This window comes from Leptodactylus fuscus, chromosome 4 (assembly GCF_031893055.1).
Source record: "Leptodactylus fuscus isolate aLepFus1 chromosome 4, aLepFus1.hap2, whole genome shotgun sequence".
NCBI lineage: Eukaryota > Metazoa > Chordata > Amphibia > Anura > Leptodactylidae > Leptodactylus > Leptodactylus fuscus.
This window is the reverse complement of record NC_134268.1, coordinates 73226079-73243956: the sequence shown is the minus strand read 5'-3', so window position 1 is coordinate 73243956 and position 17878 is coordinate 73226079. Positions and strand designations below refer to the sequence as shown.

General features: G+C 39.4%; 1 protein-coding gene across 1 annotated transcript in view; it reads left to right on the top strand.

The window, feature by feature from the left end:
- Nucleotides 1-17878, top strand: part of LAMA1 (laminin subunit alpha 1) — a 135306-nt gene that overhangs the window by 90109 nt on the left and 27319 nt on the right. The window contains exons 34-48 of the mRNA XM_075270662.1: nucleotides 3802-3900; nucleotides 5209-5320; nucleotides 6080-6242; nucleotides 7366-7576; nucleotides 7661-7777; nucleotides 7892-8055; nucleotides 8955-9093; nucleotides 11478-11580; nucleotides 12441-12557; nucleotides 13060-13242; nucleotides 14671-14825; nucleotides 15971-16114; nucleotides 16796-16929; nucleotides 17191-17341; nucleotides 17651-17775. Coding sequence (XP_075126763.1) covers nucleotides 3802-3900; nucleotides 5209-5320; nucleotides 6080-6242; nucleotides 7366-7576; nucleotides 7661-7777; nucleotides 7892-8055; nucleotides 8955-9093; nucleotides 11478-11580; nucleotides 12441-12557; nucleotides 13060-13242; nucleotides 14671-14825; nucleotides 15971-16114; nucleotides 16796-16929; nucleotides 17191-17341; nucleotides 17651-17775 — 2117 coding nt within the window. The remainder of the gene's footprint in view (nucleotides 1-3801; nucleotides 3901-5208; nucleotides 5321-6079; nucleotides 6243-7365; nucleotides 7577-7660; nucleotides 7778-7891; nucleotides 8056-8954; nucleotides 9094-11477; nucleotides 11581-12440; nucleotides 12558-13059; nucleotides 13243-14670; nucleotides 14826-15970; nucleotides 16115-16795; nucleotides 16930-17190; nucleotides 17342-17650; nucleotides 17776-17878) is intronic.

Here is a 17878-nt window from a genome sequence, read left to right as displayed (position 1 = left end):
TAAAAAGCAGCTCCCATTGACTTGAATGGGAGCCGGCATACGTGCGCTCTCCATTGAAATCAATGGGAGGCTTTTTTTTCAGCGCTGAAATTCCCCACAAAATTCCTCACCATTTTCCTCCGTGTGAATGGACCCTTATACCTATACGGAAACTGCCAGTGTTTCCCTAGGTATATTTGAAAAGCTGCGATTTGCACAAACATTTCCACTGCGCATTATTTTATGTGTGGATGGGATTGTCCAGAGTCTTATCCACTTTGCAGGCCAAACTCACTTTTGGACCAAATCATGGCATTTACGCTACATGGGCCCTGGCCTTAAAGGTGTTTTCTAAAAACTGAAATTTTTCCCTTTCCACAGAATAGGGATCAGTGTCTGAGCTGCTGGAGTCTGACTGCAGGGACCCCTTTTGATCATGAGATTAGAAGTCTGAGTTCCCTTCGTGAATGGAGTGATATTGTGTTGTGACTATCTATATGCAACTGTTGCATAGATTTAATGTCGTAACAAACAGTTCATTTTGAATAGAAGTAATATTCAATAATAATATAGTCAAGTGTGTGGGCCAACAGTCTGGGTTGCAAAATACGGAACAGATCCTATTCCTGTCTGATTTTGCGGCCCTGTTTCCATGGCCTCTATTCATTAAATGAAAGGGATTGTGGCAGCACAGCCGGTGCACAGGCAGCACACGGGTGACATTCCTTTGTTGCCCGCACGCCGCCCATGTCGTCGATTAACGGCAGTCGATTAGCGCATGACATCAGCTATGTTTTTTAATCTTGTACAACTTCATTAAATATCCCTTCTTTCTCCTTTCACTGTATGAATTTTGACACAACTATGCTGGGACAACTATCCATTTTCCTATTCTATTGTATATGAAGTATTGGTGCGCTATTGAGGCTAACAAGAAGGTTACAGCAGAAAATAACATTTTCACTTTTATTTATTATAGATATTTCTGTTATGTAGCAACAAAAGACTTTACAGCGCCTTACAGATGTTGTCATTGCTTACAGTACAGTCTCCAAAAGGGCTTACATCTAAAATCAGTTTGCCTTTGGAGTCTGGTTGGAAACTGGAAACCCACACTAAGATGAAAACTCCATGCAGACATTGCCCATGATAGATAATATTAACAAACATCAGAAGAATTTCTGTTTTAAGCAAACATTCATTATAAAAAAACACACATATATTTTACAGTGATTTATGACAATATTGTCTGTAATGTTCCTTTAATACTTTAGCAGGTTTATAGGATTTCATTATTCTCTAACATATTGATTGACAATTCTTTCTATTATGCTTTGTGTTTACAGAGGAATATTTCTTAACTTTTCATTTAGAGTAATTTATACAGAATTTCCTGAGCTATTGAGTTCAATTTAACTGCAATAAAGTTATCATAAAAATGTAATGAAAATACTTTCCCAGTAGATCGTAGACATAGATGCAGTGTTACTGACTAGTCGTGCTGATCATTGCTCCAAGTATTGAAGTAACCTGTATACTTATCTGTCATTTCACAGTTCCATACACTCCTACATTCTCTTATCTAGGAGATGTTCATGTTTACAGTGAGCTTATTTTTATATATATATATATATATATATATATATATATATATATATATATATATATAGTTATACTGCAAGTGCTCATCTCTATAGGGCTACCTGACTCTGGGTTCACACCTGCGTTCATGACTCCGTTCTATGGTTTCCGTCTTCTGCATGGCAGAAGACGGAAACCATAGACCGGGTCCGGCCGTGAGCGGCGGTGAGCATTTTAGGCTCTCGGCCGCGAAATCGGATTTTTTTATCCGGACACAGAGTAGTGCATGTCCGACTCTGTGTCCAGATTATAAAACCCGGTTTTGCGGCGGAGAGCCTAAAACGCTCACTGCCGCGCACGGCCGGACAACTTTCTCACCCATTCAAATGAATGGGTGAGAAAGTCTCCTGCAGGCTTCCGTCTCCTGCATCTGTTTTATGCAGGAAATGGAAACCTGCAATAAGGACAGTGAACGCAGATGTGAATGAGCCCTTAGCTGTATGGAGGCCATAAGAGTATCCTGGCCAGTATAAGATAAGATAAGATAATCCTTTAATAGTCCCACCTTGGGGAAATTTCAGCGTGTTACAGCAGCATAGTAATACAGATACAGGATAATACAGAGTAATATGTTACAGACGTAGACACAGATAAGCTGAGAAGAGAAGATATACTAGGAGTCCATGGCAGCTAAGGAAAAACAGAAGAGAAAGAGGAAGACCTCATGGTCATCCTCATAATCATTAGTTCTCTGTGCGGAGAGCTCTTCGTTTGGTCTGATGTAGATTATACAGCCTGGTCGCGGTTGGAAGGAAGGACCTGCGATAGCGCTCCTTCTCACACTTGGGGTGAAGCAGACGGTCGCTTACAGTGCTGCCAAGTCCCATCAGGGTCTCATACATGGGGTGGGATTTGTTCCCCCGCATGGAGGTCACCACAGACAGTATCCTTCTGTCACCCACCACCTGTACTGGGTCCAAGGGGCTCCCCAGGACAGAGCTGGCCCTCCTGATCAGCCTGTCAAGTCTATTTCTGTCCCTGGTTGATATACTGCTTCCCCAGCAGGCCACACCGAAAAAGATGGCTGAGGCAACCACAGAGTTGAAGAAGGCCCTAAGAAGTGTCCCCTGGACTCCGAAGGCCCTCAGCCTCCTGAGCAGGTAGAGTCTGCTGTGGCCCTTTCTGTGCAGCGCCTCCAGGTGATCAGCCCAGTCTAGTTTATTATTGAGGAGCACGCCCAGGTACTTATAGGTCCTGACTATCTCAATACATGTTCCTTGGATCTCCACCGGGGTCGGAGCACCTCTCCGTTTACTAAAGTCCACCACCATCTCCTTGGTCTTCCCAGCATTAATCCTGAGCTGGTTCTGCTGGCACCATTCAACAAAATCCCGGTTTAAGTCTCTGTATTCCCTATCATCGCCATCAGTGATAAGGCCGACTATAGCAGAGTCATCGGAGTACTTCTGTAAGTAACAGCTGGATGAGTTGTGCCTGAAGTCAGCAGTGTACAGTGTGAAGAGGAATGGGGCAAGAACTGTACCTTGAGGTGCCCCCGTACTACAGATCACAGTGTCAGACACACAGTCCTGGGCTCTCACATACTGAGGGCGGTTTGTCAGGTAGTCTAGGATCCAGTTGGGCAGGTGATGGTCCACACCACCAAGGTTCAGCTTCTCCCTCAGTAGCCCTGGCTGAATGGTGTTGAACACACTGGAGAAATCAAAGAACATTATTCTCACAGTGTTCCCGGGTTTCTCCAGGTGAGAGAGAGCTCTGTGAAGAAGGTGGATGATGGCGTCATCTACCCCAATGCCTGGCCGGTAGGCAAACTGGAGGGGGTCCAGAGCGGAGCTCACTAGGGGGCGTAGGTGTGTCAGGACCAGTCTCTCTAGGACCTTCATTAGGTGTGATGTCAGTGCTACAGGTCGGTAGTCATTGTAGCCCATCGGGTTGGGTTTCTTTGGGACTGGTACCACGCAAGATGTTTTCCACAGTTGAGGTACCACCCCCAGCTTCAGGCTCATATTGTACATGTGCATTATAATACCACACAGCTGGTCACTGCACATTTATACATCAGTAAGTGGGCATTAGGGCATATAGTGGAATAAGTACAACCAAAGCTCTAAACAGAATGTGAACATGTGAACAGAGCCTGAGATATAGGCCGATCATTGAATTGACTTGTGAATATTGTGATATTGTTTTGCAACTAATTGTGTTTTTTTTTCTTTGCAGGGATCAATCAACACAAACTCAGTGACTTTCCAGTCAATGGACAACACCTCAGAACAACTCGCCACTATATCTGAGGAAACGGACAAACTATATATGAGAGTGAGTAATGCTTTCTATTAGTTTTCATTTGTAGGGGCTTTATTATTGCATGCACCTTAAAGAAAAAAAAAACACACAAATGTCATAATATTAATAAAGTTATATAAAGGAAAATTCCAAAACATTTATTGAGCCAGTAACATTACCAGTTCACTATTATGTGATAGAGAGACAGTGTGATGAATTCTTTTAGTTGCACATGTAATATAAGTTGGAAGCTTATGGAGTCTAATAAGAAATACACTTTCCAATATACTGTATGCACCACAGTATGTCCCCTACAAACTGATGATATATAGCAACAGGTAGCAGATTGTGGACCCATTGTACAACCAAAGTGGTTTGACTTAGGGCTATCTCTAAGGGCTCTGTTTATTTGGCCTTTAACCCTAATATGGGATCTGGAATCCTCTGCGGGGAGTCTGCCAGGTCACTAGCACCTGAAGTGGTTCTAGTGGTGGTAGCAGCTGAACAGGCAGATCAGAAAATATTGTGCACACCACAGAAACATGGAAAACACAAGGTGTAACTACAGACTGAAATCACAGCGGGGAAAACACATGCACAGTGTAAAACAGACAGGAGTTTAGGACTAGAAAAAGAGGTACAAAGTCAGGAACAAGCCAATACATAGGCAGACAATGGAGGCCAGTCTAAAACAGAAATCCAAAGCAGGATATTAGTACAGGTAGCATAGGTGCATAGATAATGGAAGGCCTGTAAGTCACACGGTGCAGAAATACCTCTAAGCTAAACATTCATAACAGAAGCCCAAAGACCACAGGTAGCAGAGGTATACCAGAAGCCCATAGTCCAACCATAGCGTAGAGAGACAATGACTTCAATTATGGCAGATAGAAGGACAAATGCATCCACACAGACAGGGATATGTAGCACAAGGACAAATACATCAACAGAATTACAATCATGACTGCAGCAACAAACAGCAACATAGCTGAGACATACAGACAGGAAAAATAACATGTATCCAGAGAAGCAGTCTTATATATACAGGCAGACCAGGATTGGCAGAAGGAAACCTAGCAGGCTAACACACTAATACTTAAAAAGACACAAGTATACAAAAGCTGCTCACTATGTGGCTAAATGAGCTGAGAAATGTAGAACACCGACAAGCACCTGCATTACACGAACTGCCATGGCAAATACATGCCACCTGACCATTTGCATTTTGAGTCTAAAGGTCTGTTTATAGAGTGTTGAAATTATTATATTTATTTTAGGGCAAGTCCATATTCAGACTTAAACCATATTGACAATGATTGTTCCTTTCTTTTTGTTTCAAAGATGACACAGATATTAAAACATGGATATAATGTGCAAAATTCCACACTCAGCACTCTGAACAAGAGCCAAGAACTAATGGGATTTATTGACAAAATGCAAACAACTGTTAAAGGTATTAGAAGCAATTCATTTTTTCATTTAATAAAATACATTTGAAAAGTCGAAATTTCATGAAGTATTTACTTACTTATCAACTTTAATGGTGCTTTTCCCCTACAGAAATTCAGACTTTTAATACACTATTCTAAAACATATGGGCAGTTAGTCTTTTTTTTTTACCAATTTTCATTTCAGTTTGTAATAGTCCTTTGAGTCCACTCTTGTCTTTATGAAGTGTTGTATATAATAATGCTATACATCAAATGCTGTAAGATTACTGTAAGTTTCTAGTCCTTACAGTAACCGACCTTGTAAGGGTATGTGCATTGGCATCTCTTCGTGGCATCCCACTCCTGATTAGACCTGAATGAATGGGCCGAAATGGGAGTGAGTCTTGCGCCGTGGACGCCACAGCTGTCTCAGCCGCGGATTCCAGGGGAAGAAAGAGCATGTCGCTTCTTTTTCCTGCTAGCTGAAAAAAATAACAGTGGGGAAAAAAAGCGAGCGGCTCCCATTGAAATGAATGGGAGCCTTTTTTGCAGGCGGATTTTGAGGCGGATTGCGCCTCAAAATCCGTCTGCAAAAACTCCGTGTGAACTAGCCCTTACCCTTCTAATAAAAGCTTGGAAAGATTATAATGCTCTATTGGTACTTTGGTATTTCCATAGGGATGAAATGATTACTATATTAAGTTAAACATACAGTGCCTTGTATTTTTATACAATGAACATGCTGAAATGCAATCTGTCATCCTTGTTTTGTATTTTTTCAGTTCTTATAGAAGTAGCAGAAAGCTTGAATGAGGCAATAGGCAGCGATACCCAGCTATCTGACAGTGCGCTGCGTGATTTCCAAGAGGATGTTTCTACTAAGCTGGAATCTTTGAGGCCAAATAACTTCAATGAACATTACCAAAATGCTACCATAAATCTAAAGTAAGTATTACTATACACTTATATATCATGTGTTTCCAATTTAAATCCTTTATGTTACTGTTATTGATAAATTAGCCCAAACTGAATGTTTAGCTTTAGTAAAAAATAACCAATAAATTGATATATGAATTGATTCTCTGCATAAAAGACATATACTATATGTCTCCGTGGCCCTACAGTGTCAGCCGGTACACAGCCAAGTCCCTGGCTAATGACTATGTAGGGATAATAGTCTGCAGTCACTCTGGTGACTGACCAAAATTTTCCTAGAAAGGGGAGAAAAAATGTTTCATCTTTCTATCTGAAGGGACCCGTGTGCGCTTTCTACAGACTTGGGATTTGCAGCAGAAGACCTAAATATGATAAATTTATGAACTTGAGGGTGTAATTTCTGGGTTCATTAATGATTAGCACTTCTACCATGTCCTGCTTTTTGCATCATTTAATAGGTGCTGTTCCAGTGATTCTGGCACATTTGGTTGCAGTTAGTTTTGGTGTCTCCTGTGCTATTTAGCCTCTGTATTGTCAGGTGGGTGGTAGGCAGGAGCAGGCAAGGAGAGTGGTTCTGAGCTTTGACACTGCCCACCTCTGACTGTAGTTGTGAGTCATGTCCTATACCTGCTCCTGCCTGACACTGGCTACCAAGTACACTGACTAAGTAGCATTTCATGCACCAAAACTAACATTATTGAATACTCTCAAATGCTGGGGGCTAGACAAAAAATCTCTACTGTGCCAGAATCGGTGGAGTGGGGTCTATTAACAGTTATTAAGAACTGGAGCTGGTTTAAGTAGTGAAAGGACCTTTTTAAACCGAATAAGTTAACCCCAATGTAATCTCTATCACTCTATTTATTTCTATTTTCAGCTATTTCTTTTCCTTTAAAACACCCATTTCACTTTTTTTTTCAACATGGAGGCCTTCTTTGGTACGGCTCTCCACTTGTAATAATCTCTAGCACATTGTGATACTGGCTAGCTGTCCAATGTGGGTAATTCAAGCAGATCAGAATAGTTGATTTATGGCCAAAGCGTAGGATACCTTGTTTGCTTTGCTAGTATTTATAGTAATCAGATTTATGTCTCCTTTTTTTTTTTACTTGTTTTGTTTTAAAACCAACAGAGAATGTGAAGATGTATTGTCCAGGGTTCAGAATGACTACGAGAAGCCACATAAAGACTTGTTGAAGTTGAAGAAAAGTCTTGAAAACACATTAGAACAGCACAGCAACAGATTACTTGTAGCTCAAGACTATATCCAACAATCTGCTACAAACATCAATCAAACAAAGCGTCTGCTGATTCCCATCCAAAACAATCTAGATGATTTTAATGTAAGTTTTCGTAGTTGCATTTTTGTCTGTAGTTTTGGTATCATTATTTTTAGAATATATGTGACGAATTGTATCCATTTGCAGGTGAAAAAGCTTACTCTGCAGTTAAACAAGAATCGCTCTGTGATGTTGATTGAAGAAGGGCTTGGCCTGGTTGATGAGGCAGTTCTTCTTGCGGAAGATACCATAAACACAACATCAGTATGTATCACATTATAATTCACTAAAGTTGAATTATTAGCATCACTGGGTCATGTGATATATATGTGGGTATAACATACTCAGTACATCCCATTTTATGTGTGTTATTTTTAGGTTTTGGAGATGCACCAGGAAGAGTTGATCATGTGGAATACCAAGCTGAGACACCATGTGGATGAACTTGTTCTGCAGATGTCAAAGAGAGATGCCCTTGATTTGGTCTATAGAGCTGAAGAGCATGCAGCTGGTTTACAGAGCCTTGCCGATTCTCTAAACAGGTATATATTCTGCCATGATGGATAAGACTAAGCTATCCAACACCAGAATAGCGGGAGTCATATCACAAGGTTTCAATATACTTTAGATTGAGCAAAGTAAGTGAGCAGAGGGTCTATAAAAGGCTATATAGGTTGGTGAATACAACATACATGTCAGATGTGTGGAATGTATAGTACCGAAACTAACACAGAAATGGCTACTTTTTTATTTTTGACATTGACCTCTATGTAAATGGATTGCCATCCGTTTCTGTCTGTATTTTTTTTGCATCTGACTTGAATGGAGCCTTAGGGTCCATTCACACGGAGTAACGTGCCGCGTGACCTGGCACGTATATGGCGTGTGAGATTTTGAGCGCCGCACGTTACTCCGTGTGAATGGACCCTTAGCGTGTTATATAAATTTAATATATACTACATCAGATCATGGGGTACAACATCAAGTTTTAGTATTGCACATGTATGGCAATAACTAATACAGGAAGTTTAAAAAAAATATGTTGAAAAATCTGAAAGCATTTTACATTTTTTTTTGTAAATTTCGTGTCTGACACTCTATACAAAAGTCAGTCTGTCTTTAGCAATAACAATTATGTGGTAGAAAAAAATAAAGCAAATATTAGAATTAAAAGAAACCGTGGTAAAGCTGTAACATGCTTTGTTAAAGTAAATGGAGCATTCTCATATTAGTGTATACAATATTAGGGTAATTTTCTTTCTTTAGATTTAGTGAGAGTATTCGAGTAAAATTATCACACCCAGGCTTAAAAGTAGCATCATATTCTCTGGATTTCACTCTATTGCATTGTGTTTCTTTGAATATATCTTATAGGTTGTTTACATTTTTGCATGCTTGAAGAGCATAATTCTCCTATTTATTCCAAATTTCTGTTTTTCAGTTCTCTTTCAGATGTGAGGAATAATTCATTAAATGCCACAAATGCTGTACAAGCTCATTCGGGTATTAAAAGTATGATTGAACAGGCTGAGGCGGTGGCGGAGCGGGCTGACTCTACTGTCACTGAGGCTCTGCTGATGGTAAATATTAGTTCAGAGCTATGAAGAAAACACATGCAGCAATATTTTAAAATGATATAACTGGTGTGATTTAAGGCTTTGTTTACACTTGTGGTTGTTCCTATCCATCATGCTACAATATTGCATCCAGCAAGTAAATCTGATGCAGTAGACAAAGTATTAGCACTGTTGCATCATCCTGGGTTCCATGACCATGTGCAACATCTTCTAGGAGTTTGTATGTTCTCCCCATGTTTTCGTGGGTTTCCTCTGGGTCAGTGGCGTAACTAGGAATGGCGGGGCCCCGTAGAGAACTTTTGAAATGACCCCAGAGTATAATAATCGGAGACCCGGGGGGATACAAACATAAAAAACAGTCACTTACCTATCTCCGGCTCCGCTGCAGTCCTCGGTGGTGTCGACCATCTTCAATGACGTCGGACAACACATGACCTGGGACACAGGACTCGGTCATGTGACATCAGGCATGTCACACAACTAGGCCCTAAGCCTGTCTGGAGCGCAGAGAGGTAAGTAACACTGTTTGTTATGTTCCCTTACCTCTCCCAGACCTCCGATCATTATACTCGGGGGGTCTTTTCAGACCCCCGAGTATATTAATAGTGTTTGTGGGGCCCGTGGCGTCACTTGCCGATCCCGGTTCCTGCCAGAATCGCTAAGTAAATAGGGCCCGTTACCAACTGGAGTAACTCCAGCCAGTAACAGCCTATTAAAAAAAAAACACAAAAAAAGCCGCGATAGCGGCTGTTGCCGGGCCCCTAATGTCCCGAGCCCTGTGGCAGCCGATACCCCTGCTACTCTGGTAGTTACGCCACTGCTCTGGGTACTCTGGTATCCTCCAACTTGTCAAAAATATGAACATATGCAAATTAGCTTCCCATAATCCAACTGAGGGTAGTGGGTGTTGGGTTAAGCGCCTTTATTTGGAATCACTAACTCTCGTACTCCACAACTCTACCTGAACTTTGTGCAAGAAAATACAGAAATAGAAGGATTCATGATATATAATAATGAGTCTATTGTACTCCTGGCTCCTGTAAAATTGAAAACCGTGACACCAGTATGAACAAAGCCATAGCCCAACCCTTTGCTGGCATGTGTTATCTACACTATAGATAACCTTCATATCGTAGTTAAAGGAATACATTAACATAGGAGTCCACTCCAGCTTTTGTGAAAATACTGCTCTTGAAAAGTTCTATTCACTTCAGAATGCTTCAAATTTTCCAAATCCCACACCTCCCACCAGTCCCTGTACTTCCAAATCCCTCTTGACACAGAAATGTGACCAGTCACTGACCAGTCATTGTGACCAGTGATGAGCAGAGTGGTCACATTTCTGTGTTGAGAGGGACCAGAAATGAGACTAGCGAGGAACCTGGAGACATCAGAACAAGAGTGGTGAGGGATCAGTGATGTGACAAATACTTTCTAAAATAATTTTTACAAAAAAGTTGGAATTAGAAAAAAAAAAGTACTAACCCGGACATTGCCTTTATGATGTAGAAATGCAGCCTAAAATAAATGGCTGTAATTACGTTTTTCAATTGTCAGGTTCATAGGACAGTTCTAAACAGGAAAATGTTTGCCTCATGTTTATTTTCATCTGAATTTATGTATGTTCAGATGAAAGTGACTTATTATCATTTTCCAGAATGCAGGAAATGTCCATTTTCCTCCCGACAGACGTACATTATATGGTTATATTTAGAAGTAATTAAACCTGCATTTTAGATAAGTTTTTGCATCCATTCTCTCCTTTCAGGTCTAGTCAGCGGGAAGGTAATTAATCTTTTACAGAGAGAACAACAACCTGTATACACCGCACTCCTTTGTTCTTAATCTCATTTTTTTCATGAAAAGAACATTTTTCTAAGAATTTCACACACGTTGAAATATTTCTTTATAATTTTGTTATTAAACTTCTTAAATGGTTGAAAAATCTTAATGTAATCATAAGCTCAATATCATTAGATGCCGTAAATACCCAGATGCCTTCCATGCAGACAACACTGTTATGATATTGCGTGATATTCTCACAGGGAGCATCTGTTATACCAGAAACTGGGGCAGGTTATGACACCGCTCTGTATAATTGTTGAAGGTGTGGTGATGGAGAAAAAATAAGTTCCAAATCTGCCCCAAATATGTCTCCCTTTCATTTCAATGGTCAGTAAAAATCGGGTATATAGGAAAAAATAAAGTGGTGGATTCCACCTTGAAAAATACATTAAAATCAACGAGAGTCTCTAGAGAGTATTCTAGTCTCTGGCAGACAACATGGATGTGTAATAGACACCAACAAGGATCAATGTATTCTTTTTGTAAATTCCTCATGCAATACTAAGTCATGATGACTAAATAAGACATTTTATTTCCCATAGGTATCAGGACCAGAGGGATCTTTAGGTTCTGCTTCCCAAAATTCCTTAAAGTTCAGCTCCAAACTTGTAGACGAATCCAAAAATTTAAGTCGTAGCACAGAAGGTACAGTGAGTTTTGAATTATTCTATTCCAAAAGAAAATATGATATTGCTGTACAACTAGGTTTGAGGCTTGTGATGGTCTGGGTTTTCCAACGCAAACTCCTTTAAGGTTATTTTAACAAGTTTTTCAAATGGATTCTGCCATGGAAAACCCAAATTTGTCTGTAGATGTCATATATGCTGATGCAGCCAATGTTATCTTATCATTTTATTGGATTTGCAGTGTGGTATTAGATTACATCATGTGACTCTGAGCACATGCCCTTGCCTTCCCCTGCCTGACAGTAGAGAACCTAAGGCTACATTCACACGAGAGTGAATAATGGCCATATGATATCCGTTTTTTTCTTATACAGACGTCACAGCATTACTATCAGTGTCAGTGAATGGGGATTATTTACATGAGCGTTATTTTGACGGTATGTTTTCACAGAACATCAAAATATTGGTCATGTCCTATTTTTGTTCCATTTTCACAGATCCCATTATACACTGATATGTATGGGTGACCCTCAAGTGCGAGTCCATTTTTCACAGATGTTTTGCACCTGTTTTGTGTGGATCTAACTTAGTAGCATATTAGGCACCAAAACAAACTGATTGCTCAGGAATGGTGAGAGATATAGAAAAAAATTACAATTGTGCTGGAATTAGTTGAGCACCTATTAACAAATGCTAAGAAGTGGAGTTATTGAAAGTGGTAAAAGGTCCACCTTAAGTTGTGAAATGTTGCTATGGGTCAGCCAGATTTTACATCCAAATAATAATTTAGCTTTTGAGCTGTTTTCTTTGTTTAGTGGCTTGCAGTCTTTTTTTACAGGGAAGATTCTGATGGCAGGCATCATGTGTTTTCTCTTGCAGGCCTCGTGTCTCACTTGAAAGGCTTGAAGACAAAAGTGGATAATATACAAAAGCGTACGCATGCATTTACCGGACAGATAAATGAGCAGCTGCGAGTTCTGAGAACCCTACCAAATGGTGAGAAACATATCATTTGTCCTTTTACTTGTAGCTGTGTGATAAAACTGTAATAGAAAGTCAAATCTCCATGGACTGTAGACGGAGCAGAGAACATAGCTCTATTTATAGCATGAAATGGACTTTTATCCTAGAGAGCTGTGTAGAGATGCAGGATCACCGCAATACTTTATTTTGTGAAACCATCAGTAAAGGTACAGAAATTGACTGATATTTCCAAATGAATAAAATATGCATATGCACATCCACATTATAGCGCCTTATTTAGTGGGTTAACATGGAAAAGTAACTTTTGATCTTTTGTTTTTCTGCTGTTTAAAGTTGTGTTACTGTGTTGTGTCACTACTCTTCACTGTTCTGAAATGATTTCTATTTTAGCAATTATAATGCGGTGACAATAGCTATCGCTGACTGTAGAGGTTATGAGCATATACCCAGAAGAAAAAACAGAGAAATATCATGTGGTGAGCATTTAAACACCTTTCATTGTTGTATTCAACAGACACAAGTGCTAAACTCCAGGATGCCAAGGACTTGGCCCTGTCTGCTAATGCCTCTGCCGCCGGAACCTTAAGGCACATCATGAACTTCAACCAGAAGCTGACAAATGCTACATCAACATTGTCAAGGGTTAATGACACATTGAAGAAAACCAATGAACTACTTATCCACTCTTCTAAAACTGGTATGAAGTCAACTAGGTTATACATGCAAATAAATGGATTGTAAACATGAAATAGAATTAACTATAATTCCTGCATCAAAATCCAAAGTATAACATAAGCCAAGCCTTTCAGGTAAACCAGGCTCCAAAATACAACTTTGATTTTCTCTAGCACTAGGAATCTAATCTTTTGGGAAGTCTTGAGCAGATTTGAATTACTGTAGGCTTTATAGGATACTTATTATTCTACTGAATTGTATGCTCTCTATTACCGCATATTATTAATGGACATTATTTTTGTCCAATTGAGGAAACACCGAACACACTGGTTCCCTTCTATTGGTCCTATTTTGTCTTATATTACAATGTACAGTGAGAAATATGTAGATAAATTTTCTCTGTGTCCTGTTGTAACCAATTTCCCCGTATATTCTGTCAGAGTTGTACATCCATCACTTTAGCAATGCATTCTGCATTATTTTTGTTGTGAAAGTATTGAAGACCCAAAGGAAATGAGGGAATACTGTTACCTATGTGTGAATATAGCCATATGCATCTTCCTTAGAATGCTTGTTGAGAACCCTTTCCCAGTATTTGACTGTAAAGGAAGAGCAATTCCCCAGTAGCTGCTGATATACCTTGGGAGGAGAGGCACAACAAGACAACGAGATCTAAGCTGAACACTCCCCTGTCCCTGCCTATTTGCCTCATTGCCCACAGAAAACTGGGCGACAGTCCCTCCTTAGATATAAATGATGACACAGAACACAGACAAGACAAAAAACAACAAAAGGGAGGTCAGCTAGACAAGGGGACAATACCAGTTGAGCAGTGCAGTACAGAATCAAAATCGGAGAGAATGGTCACAAGGAAAGCCAGAGGTCTCAAATATGTATAGAGAATAAACAGAGAAGGCCAGCATGCACAAAAGGCAAAAGCAAGCACCAAGGTGAATGTGAGCAAACAATAAATAGGAAGGAAGAACCCGCCCCAGACTTGATTGGAGGATAGGCTGTCAATCACACAAGTATGGCTAAGATTAACTATTCGAAGAGGAAAGAGAAACCAAAGGGAAAGAGATGGGTGTGGTGGAAAAATGAATTACAGAGGTGAGTGAATAGGATGGTGTTCAGACAGAATAAGAAGAGCCTAAGGCAAGGAATCTTAGCCGGACATGCCTCCTACGCTGTAGCATGCAGCCGGAGGATGGCGCCGAAGCCCGAATGGGCGAGGATGTTACAATATCTCTGTGTTTTAGCCAAATTGCAAATACACCTAGAAAAACTGAAGCAGGGTCAGCCCTATATACCTAATTATTTCTGTATATTAAGACAAAATGCTTTATTATTATTATATTGGTTATATAAAGGTATGAACTTGTTTCTATACCTACAGTATAAATAACATGATTACTTCCTATTGATGAAATATGTGTATTCTGTTGTACAGCTGTAACAGCCGAGACCAGGATAAAGGAAGTGGAGACACAAGCCAATATTTTACTAGATAGATTAAAACCCTTGAAATTGCTTGAAGAAAACCTAAGCCGGAATCTGTCTGAAATAAAAGAACTGATCAATCAGGCGAGGAAACAAGCTGCATCGGTAAGTGAGATCCACACCATTACTTTACTATTAACATGGCTATTATTCAGCTCTTACAGTAATTGTAGGATTGAGCAGGTTACACTATGTATGTGGTAGAACACCGCTGGCTATATATATCACAACATTTAACATAATTCAGCCACTGTCATGTTTTATTTTACAGCACATTGCAGAACATGAAGTGCAAATTCAATTATAGGCTCTACTTCTATGGATAGTTTGACTTCACATAATATATTATTTCATGAGGAGGATACATACTGCTTAAAGGAGTTGTGTAAAAATAAAATATAAGGTGCCCACTTCCATCCAGAAGTAACATCACTCTTGTCCATGGGCTGCATGTGGTATTGTATTTCACTTCCGCCACGGCAAAGAAATACCACGTATTACAGAACATGCAAAGATGGGATGGAATTCTGGCTAATACCATCTACACACTGCAGAAAAAAATCTGCAGTGGAAATGTTTTTGTAAATTTGTTGCATTTTTATAAATCATAGCATGTCAAGTATATACCTATAGAAATGCTGGCGGTTTCTGTAGAGGTTAAATAGGGATAGAAAATCTGCAGAGGAAAAGTCTGAGGACTTTCTGGGAAAAGTGCTATGGAAAAAAATGCGATACATTTCCGAAGCTTTTCAGGTGCGGCTCTGTGGGGCCTTGGCTTAAAGGGGTTTTTCACAGATTGCAATTTATAACCTATACACAGGATATGTGAAAAGCAGCTGATCTTTGGGGACCCACACCAATTATAAGAATGGGGTTCTGTGTTAGCCACTTGAATGGAGGAGTAGAATGAATTTCTTTCCGCTCCATTCAAACATTATGGGAGAGCTAAGCAAAGTACTCCACTATCTTTAACAGTTCCATAAGCTTAGATTAAACAGGGTGTGCCCTTGCCCACCGCCCAATTCAAATAGAGAACATGGGATCTCTGAGGTTGTGATGGGTAGAGGTTGCAGTGGCTGAACCCCACAAATTATATACTTAACCCCTGTCATGTGGATAGATACTGCCTTGGGAAAATCCCTTTAATATATACTGTATACCGCCATTCATCTGTGTAACTGGATAAATAGTTCCGCTGTTACATGTGTTTTGTCAGCTTCTAAGATGGATTTCTGTTTTGTGTTTTTCAGATTAAAGTAGCTGTTTCTGCTGACAGAGATTGTGTCCGCTCTTACCGCCCTGAAATCCGTTCTACAAACTTTAACACACTTACTCTGAATGTCAAAACCAGTGAACCAGATAATCTTCTCTTCTATTTGGGAAGTAACACTAAGGTGAGCCGGTTATTAAATATTCTCTAAGGATCAAGGCAAAACCTTCCGAAGCTTCCTGTGTTGTTAGATAATAAGACACTTATCCAAGTTAGTTGATCTTTATTACAAAGTATTGATTCTATAATTATGATAATGTGACCCTGTTTTACCTTGAAGCCGAGACAATGTGTCTTATAGTGACTGCCGTAGGAATACAGCTCATGACTTGATAGTGCATAGCAGAAGGTTTTATTTTTTCTTCATGCAAATATCACGACTTATAAATGTTTCATGTAGTTGGAACTTGACTTCTCATTTGCGTGTAGCGAATTCAGCTCAGTTGGTGGAACCAAGGGCTAGGCCATTTCCAAAGTTATTAGGTTGAATGACCAAATGTACAAACATGTCCACCATTGCTTTAGTTCAAATGTATTTATAGACTGAAATATTTTATGAAACCAATATGTATCACAGTATGCTAACTCAATTCTTGCCAGGCTGAAACTTGCAATGCAAACACTTGGTGGCAACGCATAGACATATTGTCTTACTTGTCATGTTCCTAGGAGCCTTGTTCTATGATGTCTTACTGCATGCTACATACTTCATATTTATGAATATTTATGTGTAATATGTTTCTAACCATAATTTCCATAATGTGTAGATATGAATTCTTATGATTTCATTTTTCCTTCTGTATAGACCGATTTCATAGCAGTTGAAATGAGAAAGGGTAAAGTTTCTTTCCTCTGGGATTTGGGTACTGGAGCAAAAAGAATTGAAGAACATGATATGCAAATAGACAACAACAAATGGCATAAAATTCATGCAACAAGGTACATGTTCTTATTCTCTTTATGGTATTATTACAGATGTTTTATGTATTTTACTTATTTTTTTCAAACTTATGTGGTTCAAAGAGCAGTTACAACAGCATGTCTGTCTCTGGAGGATTCTGCTGAGTTCAATGGGCACAATGTAATGCTTCCTTTTTCCTATGATGGTTTTACTCCTTATTTTATATTTTTGTATTAATTGATTTATAACCCACCAATAACTCCTCATTGCAGTAAATTTACTTACTATTTATATAACAGATTTGGAAGATCCGGAACGCTGAGTGTAGAAGAAGTCACCACATCTCAAAAGACTTCACCCAAAACAATGTCGTCTCCAGGAACATCATCCATTCTACATGTAGATAACTCCACTTTAATGTTTGTTGGGGGCATTGGAAGCGGAATACAGGTACGTTAAACTGAATACAAATGTTGTAGGTAGAATTTACATTCTAGTCTAATCAAAATATTAGAAAAAAAACTAAATATTGAGCTGAAGAGATCCAATAATGTTTGGACACCATTACCATACTGGAAAAAGAGAAGGGATTTCCTTTCTGTATACCGAAACACACTTTGGGGAAATCTGTGACCTACCAGAGTCCTTTGCCATGTTGAAAATGTTTGTGACAATTACAAGTGCATGATTTTTTACTGTAACCTTAGTTGCCTGAGATTTATTATAATTATTATTAGCTGTTTTCTGTTTCTATTCCAGAAGCCACCAGCAGTCCAAACCTCATACTTCAAGGGCTGCATGGGGGAAGCTTTCCTGAATGGGAAATCTATTGGCTTATGGAACTATGTGCAGAGACAGGGAAAATGTGACGGATGCTACGGAAGGTATTTAGTATAGACATGATGACATGTAATAAGTTTAGTGCTATATGATCATAACTTGTATTATAAATTATAATACACCAGGTCTATAACATAAACTAATTCT